Source organism: Cynara cardunculus (genome assembly GCF_001531365.2).
Source record: "Cynara cardunculus var. scolymus isolate 2C chromosome LG 3, CcrdV1, whole genome shotgun sequence".
Classification (NCBI taxonomy): Eukaryota; Viridiplantae; Streptophyta; class Magnoliopsida; order Asterales; family Asteraceae; genus Cynara; species Cynara cardunculus.
The window spans coordinates 30,282,856-30,300,040 of record NC_037530.1 but is presented as its reverse complement, the minus strand read 5'-3'; the positions used below and the strand labels follow the sequence as shown (position 1 = coordinate 30,300,040).

Genomic DNA, 17,185 nt, shown 5'->3' with positions numbered 1-17,185 from the left:
TAAGATAAGTTAGTGGTGACTCTTGCTGATAAGTGTTTATCTAGTAAGCATTAAATAAATGAACAGAATAAAATCATTAATAAATTTTAGCATCATTTCAAGCGATAACAAAACAAAATTTACAATACTACTTTTTTAAATTTATAAATTTTCATCAACTTTTATAATGACAAAATTTTATAACGTGGCTACCTCTTTTATTGGAAAATTTAGTATCATGATAAAAAAAAATTATGTTTAGTTCTTCAAAATAACATATCTTTTTATTAGAAAAATTAAAAATATTAAAAATTAAAATTTTTAAGTCGCGTTTGGTTTGCAAATTGTAAAGAAATATGATTGAAATTGGAATGTTTGAATTTTATTGACCAAATTTCATTTCCCCGTTTGGTGCATTTTTTTTCGCGGAATTAATCTTCAAAATTCTACAAATTCCACAGATAAAGAAATTCAACATTTTTTAGCAACTACATGGTATTTTGAGGGAATGAAATTCTCTATTTTCATAATACCAAATATGCTCTTAACTCATTATACCATATTCTCATAAAACCCACTATGACCATTGTCGACCACCTTCGACCATTATCGATCTGAATCACCGGCGATCATCGTCATCTGAACCACTGTCTACTACCACAGATCTGAACCACCGCTGACCACCACCAATTTGAATCACCACTGATCTGAACCACGACCAATTTGAACCACCGCCGACCATCGTCATCTGAACCACTGCCGACTACCACAGATCTGAACCACCGTTGACCACCATCAATTTGAATCACCGCTGATCTGAACCACCGCCAACCACTACCGATATGAACCATCGCCGGACACCGCTAATCTGAACCACCACCGATCTGATCCACCGTCGATCTGAACCACCGCCATCTGAACCACCATGGACCACCACCGATCTGAACCACTGTCAATCATCACCATCTGAACCACCACAGACCACCATCAATCTGAACCACCACCAACTACTACCGATTTGAATAACCACCGACCACCGCGATCCGAACCACCGACGATCATCACCAATTTGAACAACCATCGATCTGAACCACCATCGATTTGAACCATATCCGACCACCACCACCCGAAGCACCACGAACCACCACCGATCTGAGCCACTGGCACCACCGGCGACTACTACCGATCTGAATCACCGTTGGACACCGTTGACCGCCAGCAATTTGAACAACCATCGATCTAAACCACCGTCGCCACCGCCGATCTCAACCATCGTCCATATAAACCATCGCTAACCACCTCCATCTGAACCAATGCCGACCACCATCGATCTGAACCACTGCGGACCACCACCGATCTAAACCACCGTGGACCACCACCGATTTGAACCACCGTCGACCACCACCGATCTGAACCACCGTGGACCACCATCAATTTGAACCACCGCCGACCACCACCGATCTGAACCACCGTGGACCACCACCAATTTGAACCATAGCTGACCACCGTTGATTTAGTAACATTGTTTGGCTTATGGTTATATTGGGGTTGTGTATTTTATATTGTTTTACATATTAAATTATTATTTTAGAAAAGGTCATTTTGCTCATTTACCAATATTTCATTCTAATTCTAAAGCTACATATTGGGAACCAAACAGACATTCCAATTTCTTAACATATTTCATTCCAATATCTGCCAACCAAACAGGTGGTCAAACTTGACAACATTCCATTCAAATTCTTTCAAAGTCAAATTTCTTTAACAGATTTCATTCTATCCAAAAACATTTTGCGAACCAAACGCCACCTTAGTTACTCTATCTTAACAATTTTATCATTAACTATATTATTAAAATATTCATATTATTTTTCTCTCATAAACACTTAATTTCAACGTCTTCTATTAACAAGAAAGAATTAAATATTAATTTTCTTGTAAATATAGAGTTTTAAGTGGCATTTGGTTCACATAATGGTTTTGGAAGAAATGAATTTCGATGAACTTTGAAGATTTCTTTTGTAAAAAAAATCAAACGAGGAAATGAAATTTGATCAAAGGAATTCAAAATTCCAATTCTATCAAATTCCTTCAGAATCTTCGAACCAAACACCACTTTAGAAATTTCTCCAAATTTGGAGATTTACACTCCCAATTTTTTTTCTATTTTAGCATAACAAAAATACCCCCAAATCTTTAAAATCTCTATATTAGCATTATCATCAAAGATGCTCTGAATAAATGTACCTTACTATGCTTACATCAACTCATACATCATATATCTTTCTCTTTTCTTTAATAAATTCAAATAAAAACCACTTAATAATTAAGAGTAAGACATAGGAAACCAAAATGGTATTTGAATCACAAAACTAAACCAAAATAACTTGGTTCGTATACCGAGGATCTTACCCAGTAAAACAATAACAAGGACTAAAAGTCTTTCCCGGTAAATATATGTAATGCCTATTACATAGTCAAGGTTTACCAGAAAAATTATTGCATATGATGTCGTTTTAATGGACTAAAATCTTAACCGGTAAGGTACGTGAGAATGTTGCCTTTTAACAATAAACAACCACTTTCACCTACATGAAGTCTATGTTAAAGCTTCAGATTTGAGACAGAAAAAACAATTTCCCAATAAAACAAAGAATATGCATTTAGTGGATGAAAGTTTAGAATCTAAAAAAAATCACAAGTCGCATCTAAGATTTATGCAATAAAAATTGTACATCAACCGTTTATGAAAAAATATATAAGATTATTGCAAATTCTGCTCAATTACTACATACAACAACTCCCATGGGTGGGTATCACCTTTGCAGATGACACCATGAAAACTCATATCTCAGTTCAATAAATTGTACTAATTAACCCAAAAACAATATGATTTTAATTCCGAAACCTATTCTCACCTTTTTATACTCTCACTCTGGTGGGGGGAGGGGATCTTTTCAATTAACAAAAATATTGGAACATACCATTATCAGTCAGCAACCAACCTGAATGGCAACAGGATATGATGGGTATTCCGCTCTACTTGTAAGTTTTTCAATCCAAACCCAACTGCAACAATTTAAACAAGCCATCAATGTCATAAACAAATCATAGAGGCTTTCTGTGATATTTTATTCAAAAAACAACAAGTGAATAATACAAGAAGATAAATGTATTTATAAATCATACCCATCTTAACTGTACAATACTACGTATATAGGTAAGGTATTGCGGATGAAATGTTGACGAATACGTTCATGAAACACATCACTTTTGTTATCAAAACATGGGACTGTTGATGAGAACTGAGAAATGCCCATATTGGATAGGAGTCTGTGAAGCCATACCAAACCTTGTGTAGTATCAGCAAGAGCATGGTACCTCAGCTTTGGTACTAGAGCATACAATAAGAGATTGTTTCTTGTTGCGCCAAAAGATGAGGTCTCCAAAGAAGAAACAATGACCAGAAACATAACCACCCAATTAACATCGAAGAAGGCACGATGTTCAAGGGATGAAGTTGAGAAGAAACATAAACCATGGAACATCAACTTTAATGTATCGCAAGATCCATATAACTGCGGTATAGTGAAACGTCCAAGGGGAAGCCATAAATTGACTAACAATATGAATAGCAAATGCAAGTACCATACAAGTAATAGCCATAGACGCCAAGGAGCATACAAGTTGACAACAAAGTGTAGGGTCACAAAGGGGAGACCTATCACTTGGTGTAAGAAGAAACTTGGATTCTAGCGGTATAGTAGTGATACGGGCTAAAGAGACAAAATGGATACCATCATCCTGTGTAAGTACCTCAATGCTCAGAAAATAATGAAGTAAACCCAAATCCTTCATTTCAAAATGTTGTTAGAGAGACTTTTTCAATTTGACAATTCCCTATGTGTCACTATCTGAGATGATCATATCATCAACATCCATAAAGGAGAAGAATAGTGCCAACACCGATGGTTTTGGTGAAAAGGCCTGATCATAGTTGATGGCAATAAAATCCAAGGACCAAATACTGGTGCGAAATTCTCAAACCAAGCTCTTGGTGCCTGTTTCTCAGCCTTTCCTAGAACGCAAACGTGGTTGAGCAGATGCAACACCTAGGGAGGAGGTTTCATGTAAACTTCCTATAATAGACCACCATTAACAAAGACATTCTTAACATGCATCTTGATAGAGTTGCCATTTGCGTATAACAGCAACAAGGCTACAAACTGATGTGACCCAAGCAACTCCAGCAAAAGTCTCCTCATAGTCAATATCGTACTCTTGATTGAACCCTTTAGCTACTAGCCTAGCTTTATTCCAATCAACTTACCCGTCTAACTTTGCCTCGACTTCAAATACGCTTGGAACCAATGATGCCTTTTCCATAAGAAAGAGGTACAATTTCCCATGTCTAAGCCTTATCAAGAGCCTCTAAGTTTTCAGACATGGCTTTCTGCCAAAGTTGGTTAGTGGATGCTTCTTTGTACAAACTTCAGATATGTGCAGAAATAAGGTAGATATATTGGCCGGTAGCATGATCTTCAGGGGAAGCAGATGTAGATGTAGATGTAGGTGAAAAGTGGTTGGTGTCTCCGATTATGGTTTGGAAGAAAAGGCTCCAAAGAACCAGGAATGACTTCATTCCGAGTGTGGATTAGGTAATGATTATGGTTTTGGAAGCAACTGAATGAGTGCACTGATAAATAGACGAGATGGAGAGTTGGATCGGGACTTAAATGTTGAAATGGAGGAAAACATCTTGTATTCCTAGAACACAATATAATGAGATATACATAATCCTTTGGAGATAGGATCCTAATACGGATATCCTTTATGTTTGATATCATATCCCAAAAAGCAACAGAGACACAAACAAAGGTTGAAATGGGTGTGCATAGGGTTGAAGTAGAACAAGCAGCAACCCCCCCCCCCTTCCCAATCTTGAGGAGATTATAAGCTAGAGTCAAACCTTAAAAGATTTCACATGGAAACTTATTGTGAGATCAGGTGTAGGATGTCAGATTAAAGATATAGAAAGCTAAAATCAACGAAATATGAATAGTGTTTAGGATATGAGTCATATTATGGTGCTTTGGTTCAGCACTATAATTTTGTCAAGAGGTGATAGGGCATGAGTATCAGGAGAAGGTGCCTAGTTGGCAAAGGAATTAAAAAAAAAAAAAGTGTTCTCTGTACTCAACATGTGTTCGGCAAATTGGGTTTGGATCATACATGCAAAGTTCATGTATAGTTCAAGTAGTTCAGACTTTTTTTCATAAGATAGATCTAAGTGAAAGGAGTATGATCCTCCAAAACTGAGAAAATACTTTGAGCCTCCCATGGTAGCTTGAGGTCCCCATAAATCAAGTGTATCAAATCAAACGGTGCAACTAAAGTAGTATCATTTGTATATAAGTTAATTTGCGTTGTTTTCCAAGTAGACAAGATGATTTTTCAGTTTATCCAGAACCAAAATACTAGATGAAACAAGGTAGTTTAACTCTGTAAAAGGATGTCCTAAATTGGAATGCTAAGTATCTATAGAACTGTGTGAGGCAGCAAATGCTGAGAGGTAAATGGGTGCAAGGAATTTAGGTATGTTGAGGTAGACTAGCTCAAACGTCTGCCCGACTCTATGGCCTATCCAAATAGTCTGTTTTTGTCTAGGGATCTCTAACACAAACAGCCAGAGGAAGAAATTATAATACTTACATCCATATCACAAAGTTGGCTAATTGAAATATAACTAAGGTGGCGTTTGGTTCGCCAAACGTTTTTCAAAAAAATAGAATTTGTCAAAGAAATTAGAATGAAATTTAACTAGGTTTAACCATACATTTGGTTGGCAAGAATTGGAATGGAATCTTTTGGAGGAATTGGAACCTATTTGTTTCTTCGATAATGCAATGAAACAATGATAAATGACCAAATACCTTTTTTACGATATTTTTTGTAAAATTACCATTTCTGGTTCATCTATAATATTAAGATTTGAAAACAATTACCCAAACTGGTTAAGCCAAACCTATGGCTTCCACCTCTGCCTCAAACTCCTGCCGCCGCACTAGAACCACGTCCAACCACCATCCACTATCTCATTGTTGCTCTTTCCCTCCACATAAGTTGATACCCTCAATAATTCCTCAAAACCAAACCCCTCATCCATCATCACTATGAATTACCATCTTGCCCTTCTTAGTTTTCATTCACAATAACTTGTTCATTTTCCAGTTGGTTATTTTTTCCCTTGTTTCTATCATTAGACCTCCATTTTCCCGTTATACCCACATGGAGAAGAACATTACTCCAAAAAACATATATTGAGATCCCAAACCGTGAAACCAAGTGATTGTTACTCGGTGAGATCGGATTGAAAAAGACCCCAGTGATAGAGAAGAGAGGATTGCAGAAAAACGAGCATGGAGATATCTCCTTTTTACATCTAGGTTTTCACATTTGGGTTCAAGATTTGATACACGAATCCTATTTGGGTCTTCACAGAGTACACACACATAATTGATGGGTTCCAATCCTAAATAATGAACAAGATCATGAGTAGGAAGGTTGAGCTTCAATCTTTGTAGATCGAGTGTGTTGCTGAAACTTAGAAGAGAGCAAGATCGAGGTCTATTACAGATCGAGCAAGATCGAGAGGAGGAAATGATAAAGATGGAAGAAGAAGAGAGCTGATGAAAATGGAAGAAGACTCATTCATTTTATTTGGTTTGGGGGTATTTGTGCCTTTTGAAACGGAATTTAATAAATGAATTCTTTACTAAACCCCAAAGAAGGGACAAATATGTGATTGTGATTGGAGGAATTTGAAGGAATTTGAAGCATCGAATTTCAATAAAATATTGAACCAAACAAAGGAATAGAATTTGGTCAAAGGAATCGACCATTTCAATTTCAGGAACCAAACAGCACCTAACTAAGAGTTTGGGAAAGTAAAGTGTATCGGATAAAGATAACTGAGAGGTGGAATCATGACCTCCATGTTGTAAGGGTAATTGTGTTCCGTCTCTATGGTAAATACGGATGTACTCGATGTCCTTGTGACAAAAATATCAGGCTTTTGTCTCATATGATTGCAACTAGAGTTAAATAGCCAAAAAGTAGCTTTAGTTGTGTAGCAATAGCTATGGTGTTCAAAGAACCAGCCATCACCTATTTCATGAGCCCAATAACATCATCAGAAGTAAATGTATTGGGCTTCTACGCATGTGATGCCCCTGAAGGCATGGTAGATGAATCTTGATAAGCAGTGGCACCGGTAAGAGATTTGCTGCGATCTCGGTGCTTGAAGCAAATCAAATGTGATGTCTTGGATTTTTCCTCCAACAACATTTGCAACAATAAGAACAAACCAATGGTTAAAGACTAGTATTATGGCAGAAGCGATGTATGATTCCTATAATCTTTTGGTTGCCTTTGTAACTAAGAATAACTAGTAGTTACCCATCAGTAGGTGTAGTAGGACAAGCAGGTACTCCCAATATAATTTCTTCGTAAATGAGTCCAATAATGGCAGACTCAAGTGTGGGCTGAGGATAGCAATCCAGAAGTGAAGCTCGTACCGGTTCATAACGCTCATAGAGTGCCATGCGAAAGATCATGAGATTTTATGATGTGTAGCAACAATCATGGCATCTTCTGAACACTCGTGGGTCCTTCAAGAGTTAATTGATTCCATATAACTTGCATTCCTGATAAGAGAACACTGATGGATTCCTAATTGTTGAGGTTTGCTGTGGAGGCATTAAGAAGCTGAGACCGATGGACCAAGTCTCTGGTAGTATAGCAAACTCTCAGAAAATCCCATATTTCCTTTTCGGTAACGAACGACCTAAATTGCTGATTGATCTTAGGTGTCGAAGTGTTACACAAGATCGTAATAATTTTCCCATTGTTACACGAGTTTTCTTCTCTATTACCGAAGTCTTATTGACCTTACTTATCCTTTTTGAACAAGGTAAAGCCCCGGTGACAACTCTCCACAATTCACGGGATTGAATGTAACTAGCCATATGACAAGCCCATATAACATCGTTTTATCTATCGAGAGAATAGGGTGAGGTGACGAGTGGAGTTGTCATGTTTTAGAAAGCAAGGTACTTCAATCAATAGTGAAGCAGGCATGAATAACAATAGCAGGTTTTAATAATCAGAAGCAGCAACAACAGCCAACAAATAAGCAACACAATATCGTCAATCAATTGATGATACCAAACTGATAAACAGTGGCAACAAATAAGCAACTATATGAACCGATTAAAGCAGTGAGAATCAATATTGGATGATGATACTAGATGAAAAAACGATACCAGATAAAGAATTGATTAAACCACAATTGACTGATGTTGACTGGCCCATGTTGAGTCAAGTAAACCAGTGAAGCCGTCGATTAGATAAACAACGTAAACCAGTGTCGTCGACTAAAGAAAGACTAGTTAAGGAGACTTAATTTAATTGATGTCATTTGCTTAAGGTCAAAAGAACAGCCCACAATTACAGGTGATAATAAACAGAAAACAGGAACGAGCCCAAATCTCTGATACCATGTTACAAAACAATGGATTTGATAGAGGCGACTAAGAAGTTTCTCTGTGATATATTATTGAAGGAAAAAATGAAAATAAAAGGAAACAAGGTACTTATATCTATCTTAACTATAGACTAATGAGAATCTAGTCCCTGAAGTATATACAATGCATCAATACCATATATATTAACATGAAGAAAGAAAGAAACTGAAAGAAGAAAAAAGACATCAATAAGAATTCAGGCCGTTTAAATGTCACAAAAATAGCAAAACGAGAATTACAAAAATTTATCGGAGTCTACAGTCACTTAATGATGATAGACATATAAAAAGAGATAGTGGAGATAACAGCAGTAGATTGTACAGTGAGTGGACTCCAATAAAAAACCCATCATAGACGTGCAACTATCTTTTTTATTATACATACGAGGAACAATGCCGCAACAATCATACAATCACCAATAAGAATCAAATAAAAGCAGAAGTAATAATGTTTTTGATGTTATATCAATATTCAAAGATCTAAACTCCAGCTGACTCACGATTAATCAGGCTCACCAAAAGAAGCAGAAAAAGGGAGAACAAATTATTCCGATTAAAAGTAGAGAAATATTTAAAAGAAACTGTATTTGACGAACGGTTTGAGGTTGTTCATGATGACAGCTTAACCAAGTTGTGTATTGTAGAAGCTTGAACCAGCAATCTAGATTTCCATATAAAATAGTGATGAATGAAGAATTTAACAGTTCACACAGAAAGAGAGCAAAGATGTTACCAAGCCATGCAATATTAAGAAAGGAAAGAGGCACAAAGTGATCACATTAAATCACACATGATCATATGGTCAACAATAATACCAACACCAACAGACAAAAAAGAACAGAACATTGAAACTGGGCATATTACTGATTAAAGTCTTTTCAACACGCTATAGCATAACCATCAACATCTACAAAAGGTAAGCAATTGGAACCTTAATTCAGTATAAAATTAGCATAAAATAGATCAGCTATTGATGAAAACAAGCAGGCCATCCCTACATTCAATTAAAACAACCAAGAGGGAGAGAGGCAGAGAGAGAGGATTACCCAATTGTAGAAAGAACTGAGACTGGCATTAGGAGAAAGAATTTGAGATCATCTGATCTGGGCTGGAGAACAGAGTAAACCAGATGCATCAGATCCAACCACTGCAAGGTTACAAACAGCACAAAGCTGTCCTTCCTGGGAGAGAACAAAATGTGAACTGCAGTATGGACATAATACATCCTTCTGTCCCCGATAAATGGGAACATAAGTTGCCCCACAAGTTACAAATGGATTTCTGAAGTCATAATTCAGCTGTGTGGAGTCCTTCATGTTCCTCTCAGCCGCCTGCAGAACAGAGCGGGCTTTTTGGGCTTGATTTTCAGCAGCTGGATTGGTCTCCAAGAGACGCCTGGCAAAGCTTGATGCTGTGATGAGATTACCTGCTTTGTAGCATACAGTCATTGCATTCACCAAGGCCAGTCTCAAGTGAGGCAGCTGAAGGTTACAGTGAGTAAAGTAAGCTGCCAGCTCCTGCTGACGAACAGGGTTGTCCTTAAATTCTCGCCTTTTAAGTTCCATCTGTAGACCCAGAACATACTCTTTTACAATGATAACCAATTCTTTAACTTCATCCACTTCTCTCCACGACTCGACTACAATCAGAGGAATTGTATGGAGAATACCCATAAAAAGCCGCAAAGCTTCAGTAAACTTCCCAACAGTGGTAGCTTTGTAACCAGCCTTGAGTTTGTCTTCCAACTGAGAAAAATTGAACACAAGTGCAGGAGGGGAACGGACATTAGGGCTTGCTGATTCACTCCAACCTCTCTCAATGGCCAAGGAGATCAATGGAGCTGATGAGAAAGCACGCAAATAAGTATGGCTGCCCATGTGAAGGTCAATAAATAATGATTTCAAGGGTGCAAAATTCTTTATTCCCAGCTGTCGGTTCAGTAGGCGCATTGCGGTGTCAAAGTTTCCTGCTGCTGCATGTTCAGCAGCAAGAGATGATTTTTGGACCCAAATCTGGCTCACAGGCATGCCAGGAGTTGGGGCCACAAACTCTGATGTGCGGGCAGTGGTAGCTATTTTGAGGGTTTCAGTATCAGGAGGAAGTTCGAGATCCTCAAGATCCCAACCTCCCTCTTCATTTTCTTCATGTGCTTCTTCATCCTCCAGCACCATGTTGATGTCTCCATTCTGAATGTTCTCCACATCCACAATATCCAAATCATCACCCCAATCAGCATCTGCGGCATCCTCGTACTCTTCCTGTGCACCCCGTCCAACATTGTCAAGACCACCCTCAAAGATTCCTTTCATGACCCTTAGTAATGGCCAGTCCCCACCACACAAGACAGGAGTTGGAGGAATTAATAGAGAAGTGGACCTACTGCTGGGCAAAGAAGGAACATCACCTTCAAGTTTAGCAGCAAGACCTTCAGCAATATCATTCAACCCATGGGTCTTGGCTGTAGCTAATGCTAGCGGAAGATGACCAGCATTTTCCAAAATCTTAATTCGCTCTTTAACATCACCTAGGTACAAAGCATTGTGAAACTGACCCATAACATCATCTTTTACCTCTGCAATCTTCATCATTTTGGACAATTTATCTAAATTGCCTGTGATCAGATACAAGAAGGACAGCCTCTCAAAGTTCTTTGTCCTCTGGTATGCATACTCAACAATACCAGTGTTGCCCTGACGAAGGGCCTCCACACCCAACCTATACCAGTGATCTTTTTCATCAATCTCTTTAGCAGAGGCAACAGCAATCTGGATGTTTCCACTTTCGAGGGCTAAATTGAAGCGAGTTCTCTCATCCTTCACAAAATGAAGAGCAACCTCTGGAAAACCTTTTTGTTGAAGATATGCGATCATGGCTTGCCCACATAGCTCTGAGTTCCTTATCATGCTCATAACATGATCATATCTCTTCTTCAGCAGAGACAACTTGAAGAGATATTCAGTTGAGTCAACAACTACTGCACGGTTTTTGCCATCTCGGTCCAAGCAGCAGATTGTATTTCCAATTATCTTTGTAATGTATACAGGAACATCAAGGGTCCTTATGATTCCGCAGTCCCCATTAGGTAGGCAATACTTAATGTGGGTTAGGGTTGTGTATATGAATACACCATTCTCATCCCACGATCCACTTTTGACACGGATTGTTTCATGAAGGGTGCAGCGGTGGACAAGTCTCTTATCAGCAATGATTATTGAATGTTTGCTAAGCAAAGCAACATTCTCCATGTCATTTGACCACACAACATACCTTATCAAAGAAGTTTGAAGGTCCCCCAGAACCATTCGCTGCTGAAGGTCAAATATGACTACTCTATCCTCTGCCCTGCATAGCAAGTTACCCGTACCCGCATAGAAGATAGCATCAGTAACAACTGGAAGAGCACTCTTTTTCACTATCTCATTTTTTAAGTTCTTGACTAACACTTGATTGGTACTCTTCTCAAGCACTGCAAATCTATTACGGGCCACAAAAACTGCTGAACCCCCAATACCTCTTTTTGCCTCTTGGACAGTATCACCTCTACTGAAGCTATCTTTAGGTACAATATAGAGTTCATAAGATCCCCCATCTACATCTGAACATATTAGAACAGCATTCTCAGTAGGGCTATAAGAAAGAGTTCTAGGCCCCTGGTTAAAGCTGGCAGAACCTGGCCTACGGATTGGTATTATTTGAGCTTCTTTCTGACTTGAGTACTCATAGAAGCGCAGAAAACGGTCTTTGACATAGTACAGAGAATCCCCACTAACAGAGAAAGCTGGGCGTTCCCTCTCCAACTTGAAAACTATCATGCCACTATCATGGCCAGCAGCCAGAAGGTTAATCTCAGGATGACACCCAAGAATCCAGAACCTGTCATGCTCCCGCCGAAAAGTTTGAAGGCCTGTTCGTTTTGTAGCATCCCAAACGCGTATACTTTTATCCTCTGAGTTTGATACAATGATGTCCTGCCTTGAATGGAAAAGAACAGATGAAACATTGTTCATGTGACCTCTCAAAGTGTCTACTTCCCAAGCTTTTGAATCTGAAACATGAACGCATATTCTTCATCATTGATTATAATAGTATTATAAAACTCTAAGTGTAAGGCAAACGAATAGATGAAAGTTAATTTTCAGGTTTTTAGAAACACGGCTAAAAACAAGCAGGTACGGCATTCCACCATATCCAAGATAGGAATTAACACAAAAATAACCCAAAAGCAATGGCAAAAATTCAAAGCCCTCAATAGATGCCTTCATGAAAATTCATTATCAACTAGTACCATAAGTAGGACATCAACATAGATTACCTGAGATATATATATATATATATATATATATATGTGTGTGTGTGTGTGTGTACCCTAGCATGGTGGGTAGGTGGAAATCATTGTACATCAAATAGCATACACTTAATAAGAACACGCATTGAGAACCACATTGCTCAAAAATAAACAGAGTAACCAATGCTAGCAAGAAATTATATGATGAAAGAGGCTCCATAATAGACAAGCTCTAACCAACCTGGTGCCCAGCTTCAATCAAATGTCTAATTCATATGCTTCTCCCATGTTCTTATCCTTGTCCTGATAACTTTTTACTCTCAACATTCTATTTTGCCATTGTTCTTTCCAGGGTTGGTTTTGGGTGAGTTTAAGTAGCTCAGACATCATATAAATTATAAGTTGAGAATCATGCACATAAACTAACAGGCAGTGAAAACCACTCTACCAAGGGCTAGCCTTGGTAGCTAATGCCGAAGAAAACATGAAAACAATAAGACAGTAAGAAACAACCCTAAATACCCTGCCCAGTTTCAGGCTATTTTCCAGTCATAATTCCTGTTCTTTTAATGCATAAGAGATGTGATCCAATTAGTGGCAGGCCTGTCCGCTTAGAGATAAAAGAACAAATGTGAAGCAGGTGTCCCTTCAAAACACTCCTTCCAAAATGGGTTTGCAATCCTGGGCACGGTAAAGAAAAATAAACCATCCTAAGAACCACCTAAAAATAAATGTTTCACAGCCCTGCCATGATCCTCAGAATCATGCTTCTGAACCTGAACCCAACCACCACCCACCCCCTTCCCCTTAAAAAAGGATAAGGAGGCCCGTAAAAGAAGTATGTAATATATCCAAGCATCTCCTTCCACCATCTTTTAACAAAAAAATCAATAACAGCCAATTCCAAGCCTTCTAGTTCAGTTTACATGATATTCAAGTAACATGCAGTCATGCACTAATAGTTTTCTACAAAACATAAGCATATTCTCACTAACAAGAAACCACATGGCATCCACTTCTTGAAATTTTCAAACAGGTCTCTTTGTTCAACAGAATTTGATAAGCAATTACAGCATCTGAAAGGAGAGCGCTATCTGTCCCTCATTATGGTTATGTTTGTTAAATTCTCATTTAGCAAGTCGTTGTGTGTTTATCTATTTTCTCTTTTAGCTGATTAGGCATATTTAATACTTCGTTATACTTGTCCATATTCAAGGTTCATTAACTTACTAGCCATCATACATATCAACAAAGATCATATATAGATGCCAACCCAAGTGCTTTCAAAGTGAAAAAATATATGTAGTCACTAGTCATCAGGTTCTTTGTCTGTATTTCCTGATCAGCCAAGCTGATTAGTACTTATCACAGATTTAAATAAAAAAAATTCTTGAAAATCATACCATTCATTCGCCATATTTTTACTTGGCGATCATCAGCTCCTGAGACAATAAGAGGGAGAGTTGGATGGAACGAAGCCCAATTGACTCCTCGATCATGGCCCTCCAAGACATACTTTACAACAGCGTCAACCCCACCAAAGAAATCTGTATTCATCTGACTCAACCGGAGGATGTCATCAGCAGGGGAAACTGATTTCTTCCTCAGTGCACCAATATCCCAAACCCTAACAGTCTGATCTAATGATGCTGAAACAACAAGGTCCTCCTTCGGATGGAACAAAGCACACATTACATAATGGTTGTGTCCTGTCAATACAGATATACAAGTACGAGACTGCCAATTCCAGATCCTGATAGTTTGATCATCACTAGAGCTAACAATCCAGGGGGACTCATGATGAAATTGAACTGTTCGGATGTAATCAAGATGCCCAAGAAGTGTAAACAAACATCTATGCAGTTTATAGTTCCATACTTTGATCTTGTAATCATCTCCTGCAAGATCCATTTGTCAATGCAAAACTTATTGAATCAAAAAGGTTTGAACTTTTTGATACTATATGTGTGTGTATATATATATATTTATATATGTGTGTGTGTGTAGAACAACGAAAGAAAGGTTTTGAGATTCTCCTAAAGCTTATAAATGGTTGCAAGTTGTTTCCATTAGACATGGAGCCTAATTATAAAGATTGTGTAGCATCTAGAGGACATGGTCGGATCCAAATCACTTCAGTATTTTCCATACACAGACTACCAAGCATCATGGCAAAGTATTACGTGTTTCCACAATAACAAATGTAGAGTTTCAATCATAGCAGTCCCACAAAACTTAAGCAACTTACCGAACTTATTAATGTAATATAAAGGGTCAAGCCATTAAACCAAACAAATAGGTTCTAAATGCTATCTCCAATCATCTTTGATACAAGTATAACTTCACAAACTTGATAATGCTGTATGCATTTTATGAATACATCACCCTTGATTAAATCTAAGGAAAACAGTCTGGGCAAGCATATCACATCAACGGGAATTCAAACTTACCTCCGGAAACGAAAAGAGGCTGAGATTTGTGAAAATGAACGCCACGAACAGGCCCATCATGTTCGTCGAATCGATCGATGAGGGTGCCCATTCTATAATCCCATAGCTGGATCACACCACTGTGAAGGCTAGCTAAGATCCATGGTCTCTTGCTGTGGAAACTCAGCCCTTTCACTCTATTACTCTTCGTCTCGAACTTCGTCAACATCTTCGTTCCGTTTCGGTTCCAAACCCTAATTAATCAACCAAACCGTTCAGACGCGAAAATCAATTCGATACATTCATTTGTTTCTCTAAATCCAAAAAAACAAACTTCGACACAAGTTGCGTGACTTTTACCTTCAGATCTGAGAATTTTGTGCCCTAATCAAAAAGAACCGACGATTATATCAATCAATCGACTTGAGATCGAGTGCTATACTTGTGGGTGCGTAAATGAGAAGTAATTTCATTTGAGAAAGAGAAATAGACCTGTGCTGGTGGATCCACTCTGCAAACACAGACTTAGATCTGAGCGTGTCAATTCCGTAAATAAAATTACGATTAAATTAACAATCGTATGTTAGCATTCATTATTTTGATACAAATCCGATGGAATTGAACAATACATTTAATTGGTTTGAGTTTGGCTCTAAAAAATATCGAAGATCTTGGGTTTAAATTTAAGAAAAAATAAAAATCTATTTATGGTTATAGAGATTTAAATGCAATGACTTTGGATTATCTGTAAAGCAGATGGTCATCTTAAAATTAGTCGAATTACATAATGGGTTGGATATTCAAGTTAATCAAAAAAAAAATCTGAAGAAATTGAAATTTTGAATTTCATTGATCAAATTTTATTTCCGTTTGGTTTATTCTAGAGGACTGCATATTCAAAATCCATTGAATTCATACAAATAAGAGATTTAAACATTTCTTGACAATAAAATGGTATTTTGATGGAATAGAATGTTCTAATTTTATAATCTCAAATATACCCCATAACTCTATTATGTTAAAATGTTCTTCTCCGCGGCAAATATTTTTTTATCTCTCACCGTCGCTTCTCAGGTTCGATTTCTTTTTTCTCCATAGCTTCTCCAGGTTCGATTTCTCTCTACTATATGCTTGATTTCTACTTTCAATTTCTGCTCCGTAATATCGTTTTTCCCCACTCGATATTTTTGCTCGTTTTTCCTCGCTTGATTCACTTGTTTTTTCATACTTAATTCACTCTTTTTCTACTCGTTTTTACTAATAACATATTTTTCTACTTTATTCTTTATGCTCGATTTCTGTATAATGACAACCTAAGACTCAATCTTATTATGTTTGATTTTCGTTCTTGTGTTAATAATTTTTTCTTGTTACGTTGTTTATGTGTTTAATGCATTAGGGATGTTGTATATTTTATATTGTTTTACACATTAAATGATTGTTTTATTAATGTATTTTTAGTTTGAAAAAATTTAAAGTTTTCAAAAAATGGTATTTGGATCGCTTACCGATATTTCATTTCAATTCAAAAGCTACATTCGGTGAATAAAACAGACATATTTCAATTCCTTTAAGGAATGTATGTTAACCAAACAGGTGTTCAAATCTGACAACATTTCATTCAAATTCCTTCAAAGTCAAATTGCTTTACAGATTCTATTACACCCGAAAACATCCTGCAAACCAAAAGTCACCTAAGGATATGTTTGGTGGTATCCAGTAAGTTAACCGATAAATAAATTATTTAAAAAAAACTAGTCAAAAAATATATAAAATAATTAAAGAAGATATCTTTAAAAAAATTCAGATACAGTATTTAATAATATGTCATAGGTATCTAACATATTCATACTTAAGGCTTTTCCACAAAGTGGTGACGAAACATATAACTTGTACAACCCAAGTAGA

General features: G+C 37.4%; 1 protein-coding gene across 3 annotated transcripts; it reads right to left on the bottom strand.

The window, feature by feature from the left end:
* Positions 1–2,696: 2,696 nt before the first annotated feature.
* Positions 2,697–15,754, bottom strand: LOC112509379 (coatomer subunit alpha-1-like). 3 transcript variants are annotated; one of them, XM_025114311.1, is made up of 5 exons: positions 15,638–15,754; positions 15,299–15,531; positions 14,252–14,746; positions 9,610–12,608; positions 2,697–3,048 (listed from the first exon to the last, which is right to left on the bottom strand). In XM_025114311.1, the coding sequence occupies exons 2-4, from the start codon at positions 15,504–15,506 to the stop codon at positions 9,658–9,660; spliced, it is 3,654 nt and encodes a 1,217-aa protein (XP_024970079.1). In that variant the 5' UTR covers positions 15,507–15,531; positions 15,638–15,754; the 3' UTR covers positions 2,697–3,048; positions 9,610–9,657. The 3 variants fall into 3 exon arrangements, with proteins under 3 accessions (XP_024970079.1, XP_024970081.1, XP_024970082.1); XM_025114314.1 differs by lacking the exon at positions 2,697–3,048 and adding an exon at positions 9,385–9,470; XM_025114313.1 differs by lacking the exon at positions 15,638–15,754 and having other exon boundaries at positions 15,299–15,628.
* Positions 15,755–17,185: the final 1,431 nt, after the last annotated feature.

Excerpts from the sequence above, each read along its gene's own strand:
- LOC112509379 (XM_025114311.1), bottom strand. The coding sequence starts at position 15,506 with ATGTTGACGAAGTTCGAGACGAAGAGTAATAGAGTGAAAGGGCTGAGT. Across the intron at positions 14,747-15,298 it reads GCCTCTTTTCGTTTCCGGAG|GAGATGATTACAAGATCAAA; the intron begins GTAAGTTTGAAT and ends TGGATCTTGCAG. Across the intron at positions 12,609-14,251 it reads AAAAATATGGCGAATGAATG|ATTCAAAAGCTTGGGAAGTA; the intron begins GTATGATTTTCA and ends TTCATGTTTCAG.